This window comes from Pseudochaenichthys georgianus, chromosome 16 (assembly GCF_902827115.2).
Source record: "Pseudochaenichthys georgianus chromosome 16, fPseGeo1.2, whole genome shotgun sequence".
NCBI classification, from domain to species: Eukaryota; Metazoa; Chordata; class Actinopteri; order Perciformes; family Channichthyidae; genus Pseudochaenichthys; species Pseudochaenichthys georgianus.
This window is the reverse complement of record NC_047518.2, coordinates 11,749,454-11,767,508: the sequence shown is the minus strand read 5'-3', so window position 1 is coordinate 11,767,508 and position 18,055 is coordinate 11,749,454. Positions and strand designations below refer to the sequence as shown.

The 18,055-nt window shown below is 42.6% G+C and overlaps 1 protein-coding gene across 1 annotated transcript in view; it reads left to right on the top strand.

The window, feature by feature from the left end:
• The first annotated feature begins 1,175 nt into the window (after window positions 1–1,175).
• Window positions 1,176–18,055, top strand: part of sult2st3 (sulfotransferase family 2, cytosolic sulfotransferase 3) — a 69,384-nt gene continuing 52,504 nt past the window's right edge. The window contains exon 1 of the mRNA XM_034103272.2: window positions 1,176–1,354. Within this exon, the coding sequence (XP_033959163.1) occupies window positions 1,219–1,354 (136 nt within the window). The 5' untranslated portion in view covers window positions 1,176–1,218. The remainder of the gene's footprint in view (window positions 1,355–18,055) is intronic.

Below are 18,055 nucleotides of genomic sequence, written 5' to 3'. Positions count from 1 at the left end.
CTTCCCTTACAGTAGCATTTAATTTGACTAAAGCAGCTGCGTATGCTGATCACAAGTCTGCTTATTGGACCATTTTATTTGAGTTACACAAACAGTGAGAAAACATAGTCTTGTAAAGGGTATATTTTATGTCTCATGTATCTTGTGTTTTTATATTTTTGCCCCACCAAAGGTTGCTCTGCCTCTGAACCGTAGGCCTGGACTGCTTAGATATTCAGCCCATGAAGGCACTGACAAGGGATCTTTTCTTGGAAATGGTTCCTTGTACCTTTTTACTTCCTGGATACATTAACTTACACTTCCTTTAGGTGCAGATCTAACAGTAACCCCAACATTTAAACCTGTGCCCAGTGTAGTAGGCATTGACATCCCCCAATGATGTTGTTAGCTCACTGCTTGATGGTTCACCAAAGTGATCCCGGGATACTCTTCCTGTCTGTGGCACTGTGAAGATCACATTGAGGGATATCTTCAGCTACATTGAAGCTGGCTTTCACTGCAGCATGATTTTTCGGTGGAACTTTTGCAAACATATTCTGTCAGAATGCAATTCTTGGACTTTATGTTGTTTATCTTCGTGGCTGAGGTAAGCATACTTGGCATTGCAATTGGTGTTGAAGTGCCTGCTGTGAATTGTGTCCTCAAGCACGGCCACTGCACAGCAAGTAGACATACAGTCTCCATTATTAATTAATTATGAACCATCTAGAACCCCGAGGTTTTCTGGTACTGGTATTTTAATCTATACCTAAAGTGAAAATAAAGACCCAAAGTGAGGCGTCTTTCCATTACTCAGCCCACAATTGTGGAAAGCCTCCCTGAAGATCTGAGGGGGCAAAGAGTGTTCATACTTTTAAAAGCGAACTAAAGACCCACTTTTTTAATGTGGCTCTTAATTGAATTACATTTATACTTATTCAAATGTTTGATTCTTGTTTCATTCAGTCCTGTGTTTACTGACTTCTATTGGCATTCAATGTTTGTCCTAATCAAAAAGCGATGTGATTTATTACCTGGGAAGGGAGGATTTGATTTAATTTTCCCTTCCCTACCCTGAGCCTCACCAAGATGGCATAAAGGGAATGTGGGTGGGCCCTTCCAGCTTGGAAAAAAGAATGGCTCAGAGAAAAGAGCCTTTATGTAACCAGATACATACACTCCCATATCAACTCAGACAGAGGAAGGAGCAACGTGTAGGCTACCAGACTAGCTAGCATCATGTTCTTCAACGAGTACATTCAGTATCATGGCCTTCCCCTGCCCCCTGTGGCTCACAGCACGGAAAGCTTGGAGTACGCCCAAAACTTCCCTGTGGAAGACACCGACGTGTTTGCTGTTACTTACCCCAAATCAGGTACAGTGCATTCATTCTCAGATCTGTAAGGTGTTTTTATCTGGCTGTTCCACTAATCCCTGGGTGATGCATCACCTTTTTTTTTGAAATTCTCTTTTTATTCAGCTTTTCACATGTTTACAGTCATAGATAATACAATATTCTCTGTAAGCCTTCTGTATTTAACAGTAAAATCACAAATCAAACGTGCATATTTGGGGATAATACAGATGCAGGCCTCACTGACCGTCAAACATGCTATAACATATAGAAAGAACATAAACACGAACAGGGTTATGGGGTGTACCTGCAACTTATTCAAACAAGGGGGGCATAGAAATAAAAAATACTAAACAAAAATATATAAAAGTCCCTTCTAGACAAATGATGGTCGTATTGGTGTAACATATATTATCCATTTTTCCCATCTTGACAAAAACATTCCCTGTTGCAGTCTCAAAGCAAGGGTTATCCTTTCCATCTTAAAAATATCATACACAATGTCAATCCACTCATCCAAAGTAGGTTTTCCTGGTTTTAACCACATTCTGGTGATGGCCTTCTTGCAAGCAGCACTCAGGATTCGAAACAGATATCTATCTTCAGAGGAAAACACTTCTGGTGGTAATGCACCCAAATATAACGATTCAAATTTAAATGGAATGTCTACCTGAAAAACTTTTTGTAAAACTCCATGAACCTGCTGCCAGAAAGGATTCAATGATGTGCAAGACCAGAATATATGAAAATGGTTTGCCATAAGGCATCCACACTGTCGCCAGCATGCAGAGGAATTAGTGTAATGTCTCTTCTGGGCTGGAGTAATGAAAAACCGTATGAGGTTTTTCCAACAAAACTCTCGCCATGAGGTTGAACTTGACGTTTTCCATTGTATCTCACATAAGTGCTCCCAATCTTCTTCCTTCAGAACTACATTTCCTTCCCTTTCCCATTTTTGTTTTACATACAGCGAGTTACCTTTTGTTTGTTGTAAACTCCTATAGATTTTTGAGACAACTTTCTTGTTTGAGCCCTCAAGATAGGCATCTTTAAAAACTTTTAACAAGGTGTTATCCCAGTGCACTTGTGTACTCTCCCTCTGTATTTGATCGATGTAATGACGAACTTGAAGGAACCTGTAAAAATCATCACGTTTCAAGTCAAACTGCCCCTTCAGATTCTGAAAGCTGTTCATGGACCCCTTGTGAAGAAATGTGCAGTAGGCTGTCAGGCCTTTTGAAGACCAACACTTAAATCTTGCGTCCCATCTTCCAGGTAGAAATTCTAGATCATACACACACCATCTTAAACACTTTACAGCCCCCCTCAAGTGATTTTGAGTTACCAGTCTGTTCCACACCTTAAGCGACAGACAGATCCATGGGTTTCTCAGTTCATTTAGTTTATTCATCAAGACCTTATCCCCAATTGCAGCTTGAATTGGAAATTCTTCTGATATAGCACTCTCAATCTCCTTCCATCTAGCAGCGTACTTTGGATTGCACCAGCATATTAATGGTCTCAATTGAGCCGCAATATAGTAATCCTTTAAACATGGGAGTGCGACACCACCCTTGTTCTTAGCCAATTGTAAACTCTGATATTTAAATCTTGGCCTTCGTCCCTGCCAAATGTACCTTGAGATATGTTTATCCCATTCCTGAAATTGTTGGTCAGATAGTTCTAGTGGAAGGGACTGGAAGAGATACAGCAGTCTCGGCAAAATAACCATTTTGACCGATTCAATGCGTGAACTAAAACTGAGAACAGGAACCAGGTCCCATCTCCTTATGTCTTCCCTAATCTTTTGGTTCAAAGGTAGGTAGTTAAGTGAAAAGAGTTTTGTCAAATCTATTGGAATATTTACTCCCAAGTACTTCATGGATTCAGCATCCCACCTCAATGTATAGTTTTTCTTCATATTTACTGAGGGGCAGTACTTAAACCTCAAAATGTGTGTCTTCAAAACATTCAGTTTATATCCAGAGAAGGATCCATATTGTTCTAAAATTGAAAATAACTGCACCAGAGATTGTTCTGGGCTGGATAGATACACCAATATGTCATCAGCAAATAAGGAGATCTTTTGTTCCACCCCCTTCATTATTATTCCCTTGATACTGTTATTCTGAATAATCCACTGGCTCAGAGGTTCGATAAAGATCGCAAACAAGAGAGGGCTAATTGGGCAGCCCTGTCTCGTTCCCCGCTCCAATGGAAAGGAATTTGAAACGTCTCCATTAATTTTGATTCTCGCCCTGGGTCCATCATACAGAGCCTGTATAGTTTTTATAAAGGTACTGTGAAATCCAAATGTATTTAAAACTCTAAACAGGAAAGTCCAATTTACACAATCGAATGCTTTTTCTGCATCTAGCCCAACTAATACTGCTTCCAAATTACTTTCAGTTATATGGTTAATTATATGTAGTGTCCTTCTGATATTGTCCTGGGTTTGTCTTTCTCGTACAAATCCCGTCTGATCAAGGCTAATAATTTGTGGTAATAATCCCTCTATTCGTTTGGCTAGTATATGGGTAAAGATTTTATAGTCCTGGTTCAACACGCTAATTGGTCTAAAATTACTGCATTCAGTTTTATCCTTTCCCTCTTTTGGAATAAGTGAAATGACTGCCTCCTTCCAGGAGGGGGGTATAATGTTCTCCTTAAGAACCCAGTTAAAGGTAGACTGCAACATAGGTACTAATGAACCTTCCATCACCTTGTACCATTCCGAAGGAAACCCATCCGGGCCTGGGGCCTTATTTGATTTAAGATGTGCTATAGCTGAGCTAATTTCTTTCTCTGTTATTTCAACTACCATCTGACTTCCCTGCTCACCAGTCAGTTTAGGCAGATGTATCCCCTTAAAAAGTCCTCCATTTTCTCCCCATCAATTTGAGGTTGGGAGTATAGCTTTCGATAATATCCTTCAAAACAATTTTGTATTTCTTTTGGTTTATACTGTATGGAATTAGTAATAGGATTTTTTATTTTATTAATTGAATTCTCTGCTTGTTGTTTTTTCAGCCTATAGGCTAATAATTTACTGGCTTTTCCTCCTCCTTCATAGTATTTCTGTTTGGTGAAAATTAGCTTTTTTTGTATATCTTTAGTGTACATCTCATTTATTTCATTCTTTTTCTTTTTGAGCAGTCCTCTTATTATCTGATCATTTGAGTCTTTATGATTTTGTTCCAATTGTTTTAATTCTCCTTGTAATTTGTCTAACTCTTTTTGGTTGGCTCTTTTTAAGCGAGCACTGTATCCAATTATCTTCCCTCGAAGCACAGCTTTACATGCATCCCATAGTACTGGAGGGGAAACTTCACCATTATCATTTTGTTCCAAGTACTCAGTGATATCCTTCTTCATTTGGTCCTTCATATTATTCAGTAAATATGTATTTAATCTCCATAACGTGTTTCTTTGATCCTGCTCCAGATTACATTTTAAATAAATAGGGCAATGATCTGAAAGGTCCATGATCCCCATGTCGCAGCCCCCCACCCTGTGTAGATCTTTACCAAAGGTTAGAAAATAATCAATCCTTGAATAAACCAAATGTGGATTAGAAAAAAAAGTATAGTCCCTCTTTGAAGGATTTATTTCTCTCCAGATATCTACCAACCCAATATCCTCCATTGCCAAATTAATTTTCTTGTTTATCAGCTTGGGCTGCCCAATATGCACATTTGAAGAATCCAGTTTAGGATTCAATCTTATGTTTAGATCCCCCCCACAGATTAGGACCCCCTGAGTTTCTGCTATAATTAAATCAAATATCTGTTTAAAAAATGTCCAATCTGAATTAGGAGGAGCATAAACATTTAGTAGAGAAATCAATGAACCACCTAGATTTCCTCTCACTAATATATATCTCCCCTCTGTGTCCTTCTTTTCAAACGTGGGTTCAAAACTAATATTTTTGGAAATTAATATTGCCACCCCCCTCCTGTGGCCAGCCGCATATGATGATGAATACTGATGTTTAAAGCCTAGTCTTCTTAATTTAGCATGCTCTGTATCCGATAGATGCGTTTCCTGCAAGAAGGCCACCTCAACTTTATCTCTTTTTAGTTTGGTTAATATCTTACTTCTCTTGATAGGGTTTACAAGACCATTCACATTGTATGTGGCTACTTTAACAGCTTGCATTCAGAGTCTGATAAGGACAACATCAATGAAAAATACCAACCCAAGTTGTTACAGGTAACGAAATATGTATCATAGGTAACACCCCATAGACTGCAAAGAACAGCAGCAAAAAAACAAAACAAAAAAACAGGAACATAATAAGAAAAAAAAAATAATAAGACTTCCAACTGTGGGGTCATCATATTGACCCGGATTAAGCCCTGATGGTGATAGGGCTCTGAGGTAATGCCTCCCCACCTGGCAGGTGTGAGAGGGCCTTCATATCCTACTTCCATGTTATTGTCCATCTGTCGGTTGCATGGCTGAAGATTAATACCCCCGACCCTTACAGAATATTCTTAGTTATTGCCTGTACAATGCTTCTTTAGTGTGCAGAACGTTACTATAGTCTTAAGTCTCTCTCTTGTGGGAGCCAGCTCTTCGGCTTCCTCTACTGAAAATAAAAACTCACCCGTTTATCGGCAAACAGCAGCTTTCAGTTCACTTCCATTCACGCTGAGTCCTTGTGCCTAAAGGCCTCTAGCTTCTCCTTGTAGTTAACATTCCCGCCGGCTCTGTCCCGGGTCCCCGGTCTCTTGCTGGTGCGCCAGGTAATTCGCTGGATCCGTTCCAAAAGTGAATCTGGGTGCTTAATGACCGAAACCGGGAGCCCCCTCTTTGCCATATCCTCAGTCGCTTCCTCCGCCGAACCATATACGATAATTCCCTCCTCATAGAAGACTCTAAACCTGGCCGGGAACGGAGTTTGAAATCTTATCTTCCTCAGCCTCAGGACCGTTTTCGCTTCTGCATACGCCTTTCGCTTTCTTAACACATCAGGCGCGTAGTCATGATCCAGATTTACCCTCCTTTCGAGATGTTGAAATCCTCGCTTTTGCCAGGCCAGTCTCAGCAATTCTTCTTTCGTCCTATAGCTTGACAGTTTGACTACGATAGACCTCGGCGAGACTTCCCCAGGCGGCTTCGGCATCAGGGCGCGGTGCGCTCTCTCAACTCGTAGTTCAAATGTAGCCGGGAGGTCCAAACCCTCCCTCAGCAAATCCTCCACAAAAGTTCCCATCGACGGGGAATTATCCTCCGCCCCCTCTTTAACGCCGTGGATTCGGATATTTTCCCGTCTGGACCGACCCTCCATGTCCGTTAGCTTAGCATCCAGATGCACCTGTAGTTGTAGCAGCTCCGTCACCGCCTCCTCCGCCACCTGTAGCCGTGTTTCAGTCGCCTCAATCCGCCCTTCTGCCTCGGCAATTCTAGTGTTAGTCTTGTTTATTTCTTTACGAATCTCTTTCAGCTGCTGGCCGTTGTCTTTCCTGAACTCTCTCAATTCTTTCAGTATGAGACTCATGTCCGCTCTCCCAGTTTGGTCTTCCTCGAGGTGCGTTGGAGTGTCGTCGTCCCCCACCACGCTGCTAGCAGAGGAAGCTAGGCTAGCTCCGTCTCCGTCAAATAACGCCGTCTGCATTAGTTTTTTACTCTTTTTTTTAGACATTATCAAGACCAACACTCTTAAGCCAAATTGTATAATAAATGTTTTATATATTCCGGTTGTAGTTGGTAGCTTTTAACACCGAATGTCGGGAGCACGATCTTTAAGCAGCCATCGTGTCACTCACCAAACCGGAAGCCATGCATCACCTTTTAATAACTTTTTTCCGGATACATTGTATTTTTTCAGCTGTTTAGAAAATAAACTCTTTTGACCATTACCTATGCTCACCCTTACCATTAAGGTATATGTCTAACCTCAACCATCTGCACTTGTGATGTCAGGAGTTCCAACGGGTGTGACGTGTGAGGTTCATCTGTTTATGATGCAGGCCAGGTCTTAAAAATGATGTATGTTTTGCCAAAGATTTAGAGAAGAAAAGACCCAATACTGTCCACATACGACCCAACGCAAACAAATAAATGTCATGCGTATTTGGTTGACGTCAGAGCGTATTTGCCCATCCACACATAAACATCTAGTTTTTGGTTCAGATCAGGCTGAGACAGTTTGATCAGCATCAATACTGCCTGACAAAGAGAACTGATCTGTGTGTCATTGTTCTGTATGCTTTGGTACTGTGATGTTTAGTAACTTCATTTGCTTCTGGTGCTGCGGCAGATTATGAAAATCCCCTTTGATGGATCAATTAAGGCACATCTGAACTACAGTTCTGCAGTTTTGTATACACTGGTGTTATAGGCTACTATGTATCAGATTTTATTTGTTCTGTTATCGCTCGTTATAAAAACTTGAGCACGTCCTCCCAGACCAGAACATCTCATCACCCCCTCCATCAGTTCATTGTTACTTCTTGCAATAAACCTAGAAACATCACACTGTTGTCCCTACTAGTGAAAATGGTGTTAAGTGGAAATCATGACTGCTGCAAAAAAAAACGTGTCAGAATCACAAGCGTGTGCTTGTGAACCCATTTGGCGATTGTTGGGAAAAAAAGTTGTTATGGTCCTATATTTTGTTCTGTTTATCGTTTTTTGGAGTGCCTGTAAAGGCCCAGACACACTGGGCCGATTTCGGCCGTCGATAGATGTCTGGCCGTCGATGAGCGTCGTGTCACCCAGATTGGTGTGTCCCGCACCGTCGTGCCTTTTCGGCCTTTTTGGCCGAAAACCTACCGATTCGACAATCGGCCAAAGGCTGTCGGTCAAATAAATCACTCTGATTGGCTGTTCAGCTAGCGAATCAGTGCATGAGAAGCTAAATGGAAGTGAGGGACCCAAACAAACAATTAAGAAGGCACACACAGACGGCTATTCTTTTTCATTTTCATCTCAGCTGGATGCAAGAGTTTATTTTTCATCATAGCGATCTGGAATGAAGAAACCGAAGACCAACGCACACGCTATTTGTTGTTTGTTTATATCACGCAGTCTGTTCTTCTTCTCTCGGTGTATCACGCAGTCTGTTTTCCGGTTGTTGCCTCTTTTTGAATGACGAATACACACTATCGCCGCCTGCTGGTAATGATTATTATTGCCACTCAGTTCGTATGTGCTACTTGGCCGTTGGCTGAAGTCTTTGCAGTGTGTTCCAGTGCGACTGTTGGCCAAGACGCAGGAGACACAACAGTCGTGTTCCGTCGGGACGTGTTCTTTGGTGTCAGTTTGGTGTGTCTGGGCCTTTATATCCAACAACACAACAATGCTTACTGACCATGTGTATAGGGTTAAAAGAGAAAACAATTGGCTACTTTGTTCACCGTACAGGTTAATTCAATTGTGTCCGCTGTTATCCTCTAAAGATGGCCGACTGTTAAGAACTCAGGCACTCAGGAGGTAGGACCCAATTGCACGACCCGGGAGACAGAGGTAAAGTATTGGTAAGATACTTTATTTTTCCAAAACACGATGAACAAAAAATGGTCACTAACTAATCCCAGATTGAGATGACAAAAAATTGAGAACAAAATCAAAATCGCTCACGTGGTGAGGAACAAAACTTTTCAAGAGCACAGAGAGCATAGACCTAACGGCCCCTACACACGGCGGCGTGCGTTGCCGCTTCAACGCTTCTACCCATTCACTTTGAATGGGGTCACGATTCGCCAAACTGCATTGTGGGAGCAAAGCGTAGCTTCTCTCGCGGTGCTCGCTGCAAAAGTAGAGCAATGTTCTACTTTTGCCGCCTCGACGGAGGCGTCAGCCAATCAAATCCCTCGTATGAAAATCTAACAGTACAAGCACTAGCCAATCAAACCACGTGTATGTTGGGAGAGCTAGACCGCAGTTATTTCCCATATGTCAAAAAATGGAGGAGAAAATTATCGTGGCGGTAGGGAATCACCCGGTACTCTATGACCAGTCCCTCTTTACATACAGGGATACAAACCGGAGGAGCCAGGCATGGGGGGAGGTGGCAGAGACAGTGGGGGAAACTGGTAGGTTTTCGCTTGTTTGGGGAGTTTATATCCAGTGTACTTCGTTTGAATGGACAGCTAGCAAGCATAGACAGTATATTTAGCCAGCATGGATGTAGCATGAATGCTTTGTATGTCCGGGGCGGGACATTCATGTGATTGGTTGTTGGTCGTGTTGCTCGCGTTGACTCCCCCAAGCTCAAGACACGCCCACCGCAAACGCACGCCGCCGTGTGTAGGGGCCGTAACGGTACGTCCACACAGCAGCTTCAGAAGAATCTTCCACCGCTTCCAACGCTTCTCTGCCCATTGACTTTGAATGGGGATTACGTCACTTTGCCTCGCTTTTCGCCGAACTGCATTGTGGAGGAGCGAAGCGAAGATTTCCAGGATGTCCAGGATTCCAAAGTTGAGCAATGTTCAACTTTTGAAGCTGAGCTGGAAGCGCCAGCCAATCAAACACGTTTATGCAAATCTGACAGTAGAAGCGCTAGCCAATCAAACCACGTGTAAGCAGGGAGAACCAGACCGCAGTTCATTTCCTCATATTCCAAACGAGAAATTACGGTAGCAAATCACCCGGTTCTTTACGACCAGAACTATTAACGGGATACAAACCGGAGGAACCAGGCATGGAGGGAGGTGGCAGAGACAGTGGGTGAAACTGGTATGTTTTCGCCTGTTTGGGGAGTTTATATATATATATATATATATATATATATATTGCTCGCATAACATCCCCGGGGTTTTTTGATTTGTATGTCGGGGGCGGGAGATTCATGTGATTGGTTGTTGGTCGCATTGCTCGCAAAAAATCCCCAAGCCGTCAGACACGCCCAGCTCCAAGATTTTCAAGATTTTTGAAAAGCTGCTGTGTGGAGAGACAGCAAGCGCATTTCGTGGCATCTGCAGGCAGTGGCAAGTCCTTCCGGCATATGCCACAGAGGCCGCGACTCTGCCGCTGCAGCTGCCGCTGCTCAACGGGAGTTGCCGCTGCTCAACGGGAGTTGCCGCTGCTCAACGGGAGTTGCCACAAGAGTAAGAGAAGGTTTACTGTAGCTGCCACTCGCCTTCCGTGGCAAATGCAGCTATTTAAACCCGTATTTATCGTGTAAAATGTCGCTGTTTAGGCATGACTTTATCGAACTGATGTGTGATCTCTATTTTTCAAAAAGATTATACATTATCATTTCTATTCAATTTTACTTGGAGCATGGTTTGCTAAAATAAACGGTTGTGGCATCTGTGGCATATGCCGGACGGACTTGCCACAGCTACCACAGAGTAGCGGCCTCTGTGGCATATGCCGGAAGGACTTGCCACTGCCTGCAGATGCCACGAAATGCGCTTGCTGTCTCTCGCCAGAGGAGCGCAAACAACAAAAACAAGCAAGGTGTCCCGTCATGTACCTGGAAGTTTGGGTTGGCAAAATGGAGTAAGAGAGGGACTTGAAAAACCTTGGTGGCTCTCTACTCATGTTGTTACAGTTGTCTTGGTTACAGCTCTCAAGTTTTATTTTTTTGCCATTTCCACATCTTTAGAAAATATGAAATAAAAAATTGAAGTGAAATCAACCTCTTCTCTGGAGAACAAACTTTGATTTCTCTGTCTTATGAGTTTGCAGTCTTGCTCCTCCACCTGTAACATCACTGTCCCTCCACCTGCCATACAGTAGGTTACTAACAAGATTACTTATATAATACAGTGATATAATACATGTTTAGTATGCTTACTTATATAAAACAGTAGTATTAAACTTACCTTGTGTTTTCACTCTCACTTAAGTCCCTCTCCCTTTGCCATCAATCCAAAATCAGCTGAGCTGCAACATTATACAGACAGGTAATAATCAACATAATCACAAGGACACAAATATGGCTCTGCTAAAAACACTCACTCTTACACACACCAAAGTTATATTTATCTAATATTTAACTCCCTCCACCCCCGCATACAATCCCGTTTAGAAGCCCCTCTTCTCTAATTCAACAACGTTGAACGAAATGACATTAAGAGAACGGAATTTACAATTAAAAGGCTGTTCAACGTGTGTTGCTAACTTGCTTCGGTATGCTAGCTTAATCTGTTATCTGTAAACGTTCCCTAAATCTACTAATTTAGGGATAATCCACTGACATCCTTTAATACACATGTTAATTTGAATCAGATATACTGATAATATCCGCAATATAAATCTTTAAACTTCTTCTTACCTTTAAAAGTCCGTCACGAACGGTCTATTGTGCTGCAACTCCACAGCTCTGCTAGCCTTGGCGCTAACTTCCGGGGAACGATTGAGAGGCTCCACGATCCGCCATTGCTGTAAAAAAGTGGTCCATTGGAGTGAACGGAGATGTCGTAACTCTCAGTCTATATGGCGCTGCCACAGAGTAGCGGCCTCTGTGGCATATGCCGGAAGTACTTGCCACAGCTACCACAGAGTAGCGGCCTCTGTGGCATATGCCGGAAGAACTTGCCACTGCCTGCAGATGCCACGAAATGAGCCAGGCCCTACTGGCTGTGTGGACGTACCGTAACCATGGCAAGAGACAAGACGAACTGACACTGAACACATAGGCGGCGCGTGAGGCTCAGGTTTGGGAAGGCTAAATCACTTTATTTTTACCTGACGCTGCCCGCCTCCGGCGTCCTATAGAAAAGAGATCAACTCAGTGAAAGCACCGCCTGCTGAAAAATCAGAGCTCAGTGTGCGGAGTTTAAATCTATCAAGTCATATTACAGGATAAAGGAAATACAGTTTAAATTTCTGTATGCAGAGAAGACGCCGACGTGTCGCACTTATCATTCATATCACATTCAATCAGATCATCGATCATATAATATCATAGCCTATATTATGTCCTTATCTGACTCAGCTGAGCCGTATCTGACCGTGCAACACTCACAGTATCACCTACTGTATGCAGAAGTATTATTATTATTAAGCAACACATTAGGTTGACGAAACACTCAACTCGAATGTAATTAAAGTCAGATCCACTCGTGTCTTAGATGGGGCAGTGATATCATAAAACTGTTACGCTTTCAAACACTCGGTAGTTTATTTATTTTTTAACCAGTTGTTCTGTATTCACCTTGCAGGTGGCTTGTATGGATTATTATGTTTAAGTCATGGATGACTAATATTAGACAAATATGAACTTTAAAGTTCATATTTGTCTAATATTAGTTTACTTTTCATTAATGAAGTATGACCCTGCGCTGTCAGTACACTTGTCCCTGTTTGTGATTGGTCAAATGTTGCTAACCCCGCCCCTTTCACGTGAACGCGCTCTCAGCTGGTGAGAGAAGCCCTGGCTTGATTTACCGAGTTGATATTAACCAGCGTCGAGATCTCGTTTGTTAGTTTAGATAACTCAAACATATCCAGGGTTTGAACTGGCTTCGTAGTACAGGGCACAGGTGGCTGCATAGCAGTGCTAATGTCAAAGACACAAACATTATACATTATATTTTTATTTTACCAGGATGCAGTGACACAAATATTTGGGAAGGCTTAGCCTTCCCTAGCCTACAGCACCCGCCGCCCCTGACTGAACACTGGGAGACTGGGGAATTTAAACACACCAACAAGACACAGGTGAAAACAATCAGGGGCGGGGCTGGTGCTGATGATCACAGGACAGGAGACACACAAAGGAAACAGGTGAACACAATCAGACAATTAGACATACCAGGGAAACTAACGACAGGGAGGAAAACACAGGGAGAGGGACCAGACAATACACAAGGAGGAAAACATGACAGGGAAAACAGAACAGCAAAAACCCATTACCAGCAGTGTTGGGAAAGTTCACTTTCTACATGAACTAGTTCAGTTCACAGTTCACACATTTTAAAATGAACTAGTTCAGTTCATAGTTCATAATTCAAAATTTTGAACTAAAGTTCATGGTTTCAAAAATGAACTAATTTATAGTTCATAGTTATTTTTTCAATACGTTGCTGCGAGCTATTATTTGTCTCCTGTACGATGTTAATGGGATTTGGGTGGAAGTGGATCTGTTTTGGCTCTCTTTTTTATTCGCCACTCGCACATACCGTGAAAGGCTAGTCGTGTGCTTATTCTCAATGTGCCGTTTAAGGTTTGTTGTCGACGTCGTCGATGTACGGACTTGCTTTTTCAAACCGGGCGGACACAGTTTACAGGCAAACGTTAGATTTTTTCCGTCTGAGTCAGTAGGCTACTGACTTTAACGTAAAACTCTTTTAAATGCTCATACGCCGACGCCGTAGAGCAGGGGTGGGGAACCTTTTTCCTCTCAACGGCCATTTCAATTTTTACAATATCCTCAGAGGGCCGTACAAGTTATTGACCTCTGCTTAAAAAAACTAAAATGACAGCCCATTCATTTCATTCTGTGCAAAGAAAAAGCAACCTCTTAATCCAGATATCTCACCATGACTCGCGTTAGTCGCGTATGCGTGCACGGTGTGGCCACCAAAACAGAAATATATGGACACAAGATGTGTGCAAATGTATTTAGTTTCCTATCCATGTGAACATGATTTAAGTGGGGGGGGGGGGGACCTAACCTCCTCTAGGGGGTCCGGAGGGCATGCTCCCCTGGGAAGATTTTTTTTTAAATGTTGAAGTTAAAAGCATCAATCTGGTGCACTTTGAGAGCAACATTAGGAGATCTATGGACACATCTCTCAACACCCAAACACAACTGTAAGCAGATTTTCTTTTAATGTATGGATATTTGACAAATCACTCCCCTTTCAAACTGTATTCTTCTTTATTAATAACTGTCATATAGTATTTTATACCTGTTTACTTTATTCTCTTATTTTTTAATATTCTTCTTATATGCGTTAGCATAGCTAGCTAACCAGATGCTAATGATAACAACACAGTTATTGACTGTCTGATCAGTATGAGAGATGAGCAGATCGCCACTGGGCTTTCAACTAAAGACACAGACACGCAGAAACTGCGGCATGTGTATGGACTTATCGGTACTGCAATTTCTGAAGTGCTGGAGTGGCGTTCTGGTGCTCTCCGTCAGAACTGCACCCCTGTCAGTCGAGACATATACCACGTGATGACACGTTAGGCTCATGTTGTGTTCAAGGACCCTGACCTTGGCCAGGAAAAACAGGCACTCGTTGTTTAATTTTTTTGCGGTCTAGATTTCTTTAATTTTTTAATTTTTTGCGTGTGTTTATAAATTACCTCGAGGGCCGTACCAAATTGTCTCGCGGGCCGTATACGGCCCGGAGGCCGAAGGTTCTCCACCCCTGCCGTAGAGTCTCACTCTGAGCGAGTGCTGCTGCAGCTGCTCTCGGCTTTGTCCATACTAATTCATTCATTCATTCAATGCTCGCCGGTTCCGCGGTTCCACATTGTTTGTTGTGAGGAGTCTGATATATTTAGTATATTTATATTTTAGTGCGACAGCCAGGGGTGACAGGCGCGTACGCGTCATAAGCAGCTTGCTGTTGCCAGATTGGGTGGTTTTCCGCATTATTTTGAAGCCTGTTTACGGTGTGTTTTAACTGGGTTTTCGGCTGAAAGGCATATGAAATCTGGCACACTTTTGAACGCCGTTATAATACAGTGCTGAGAATGAACGCACTTTTGAACGCCGTTATACAGTGCTGAGAATGAACGCGTTCTCAATTACGTTCATCTAGCGGAAATACAGTACGTTCAGTTCCCGTTCGCCCAAAATATGAACGCGTTCATGAACGATCGTTCATTGAACGATCGTTCATTGAACGATCGTTCATTGAACGCGTTAGGGTTAGGGTTAGAGAGAATGGAGACTAGCGATGGCCGGATGTTTGGCCGGATATAAATAGAGATGGCCGTGATTAGAGATAGGGTTGAGGCAGGGGCGGACTGGGACTAAAATTCAGCTCTGGAAACTGACCCAGTCCGGCCACATGAAATGTCAAATGTTAGAAATCTGCTGTTTATTATTTAAAGTTTTATGTCCGATTCGCTAATTTCTTCCTCTCTGTACACAACTCCAGTTTGGGCATTGGCCTGTCATCAGATTTAATTTGTAGTTGCTGCTGTGGCGGAAGTTTAGTAAAATATGTTTTGATGAAATACTCCAAATCTCCACCCTCCATAATTGCACTTGCTTCAGTTGCTTGCTACTTTCTAAGGGTGGTGATGAACTGAAGTTGATGCGATTTGATTGGATTGTGAGGCATGACGTGAGCCTCATCTGATTGGTCAATCCCTCAATTTTTTTTCACCAAGGGAAGCCAATTTCGGCTAGCCTCCTCTCGCAACAGAGAGTGCAATCTACTGTTTCACCATAACATCTAAAGGGGCACTGTTTCACTCTTTGTAAAATACTCATTGAGAATGGGGGAGAGATGGGCCAGCAGCAACACACAGCACAGAAAAAAAAGTGTTTTTATTTATTTATTCTCACCAACCTCTTGCTCTTGCCCTGCACTTGTATACGTGCCAGTTGAGCTGGTTCTTGCACCAGCTCAACTCTGTCTCTCATCATGACCGCAGGAGGCTGGCTGTATATCTGAACTTGCGCCCTCATTATCCTCTTCATCATCTTGCACTTGTTCTAAGCTGCTGATGATAGTGCTTGTAGCAGCGCTGCTGCCAACAAGGTATGTCAATTTCTCATTGACTAACATTGGGAAAGAGACGCCTGTAAATCGTTGGATAATTTGTTTTAAACTAAATAAACTACCCAGTATGAACATTTGTTTAGCCCTTATTAAAAACATTCGGTCCTCAAGTTGTAAAATGTGCTAATAACGTTATTTTCCTCTGCATTATGAACGCCCATCTAAACCACGGGACCGCGCCGCCCGGCACGTTCATGTGACGTGTTCAGTACTACATGAGTTTTACCTTTACCCATGGATGCACAATAAGAATGGATTATATGATTATATTAATACTTTCGTGGCGTTTTGCTCTCTCAAAAGTTGGGCCATTTTGTCTTCATGCGCCAATGAGCAACTCTCATAGGAATGAACAAGGCCCCGCCTCCCACGCTGTATCCAGTTCTTATTATAGAGAGGCGAAGTCCCTCCCTTTCCGGGGGACCTCCATGGGACCTTATTTTCTGAAAAATGATGTATTGAAGTCAATGGGGAGAGAAAGATTATCTTTCGATCCCGTTTGAATTGTGCCACGAATTACACATATGATGTTTGTCAATTTAAAAGATAATTTTGCAAATTCTGAAATTTTTGCCAATCCGATCAGAAATGAAAGAAAACCGTGGATGTTTGGATCTTCAAAGAGCCCGATTACGATGGCCAGTCAGGCAAACAATTACATTAAATCATTGGAAATCGACGATCGGTCTCGATATAAGGTTAAATTAAAATCAGTAGGAGAGGCCGTAATTTCGCCAGCTGTGACTCATGAGCGAGGCGGAAAATAATTGTTTTATCATGCCAAAAAGCTGCTGTGTCGTTTATTGCACCTCAAACATTAAAACAAATCCAGAGGTACGTTTGTCTGTACTTCCTCTAAGAATAAAGGACAGTAAAAGAAGAGCTTTGTGGCTCCAGGCTTGATCGTCAATCAAATGACAGCATTGTTGCCCCCAAAGGTGGCGAAGTCCCTCCCCTTCCGGGGGAGCTCCATGGGACCTTATTTCGGAAAAAGTATGTATTGAAGTCAATGGAGAGAGAAAGATTATCTTTCGATCCCGTTTGAATTGTGCCACAAATTACACATATGATGTTTGTCAATTTAAAAGATAATTTTGCAAGTCAAAAAAATAAAAATGTCGTAAAACTGTGAAGTAACACATTTTTTGTGTGAAACCGCTCAATGAACTACATCTCTGGTCTCGCAGACTCTCACAACAACACACGTCACCAAGATGGCCGTCACTACTGTCTTGCCAAACAAGGGATTGACTACCCTCACTATCACCACAATGAAACACGTCCAGAAGAATGTCAAGCAAAGCTGCCTGCCTGCCTTCCTTTGATTCTCTCTGAACTGCCTGATCTTTTTAATGTTTAATGTCAACCATTTGTGCAGATAGCATGAAGTACAAAAGATCGCCGATGCTAATGTAGCGTTAGCATTAGCATTTCTCCCCCGGGCTTAAATGGTGTATTATAGAATGATCACACCGGTGTGACAGTACTCTTCAAAGGGTTCACGAAATATGACTACTACTCTTACTGTTTAACATTTTTGGGTTACTTGATGTTACTTGATGTTAAGGCTACTACAGGCCTGTCTCTCTACTCCCGTTCCTGTCTAAAACACTTGAACGCGCCGTCTTTAAACAACTCTCCTGTTATCTCCATCAGAACAACCTTCTGGATCCGCACCAGTCTGGTTTCAAGGCAGGTCACTCCACAGTAACTGCTCTCATTGCTGTCTCTGAGGAACTGCACACTGCCAAAGCAGCATCCCTCTCCTCTGTCATCATCCTGTTGGACCTGTCTGCTGAATTCGACACGGTGAACCATCAGATCCTCCTTCACACTCTTCAAAAACTTGGAGTTTCAGGCTCTGCACTTTCCCTCCTCACCTCATACCTCAAAGACCATACCTACAGGGTAACTTGGAGAGGGTCCGAGTCCGACCCTTGTCAATTAACTACAGGGGTCCCTCAGGGCTCTGTTCTTGGTCCCCTCCTCTTCTCCCTGTACACAAATTCGCTCGGATCAGTCATTAGCCCGCATGGTTTTTCATACCACTGCTACGCTGACAACACCC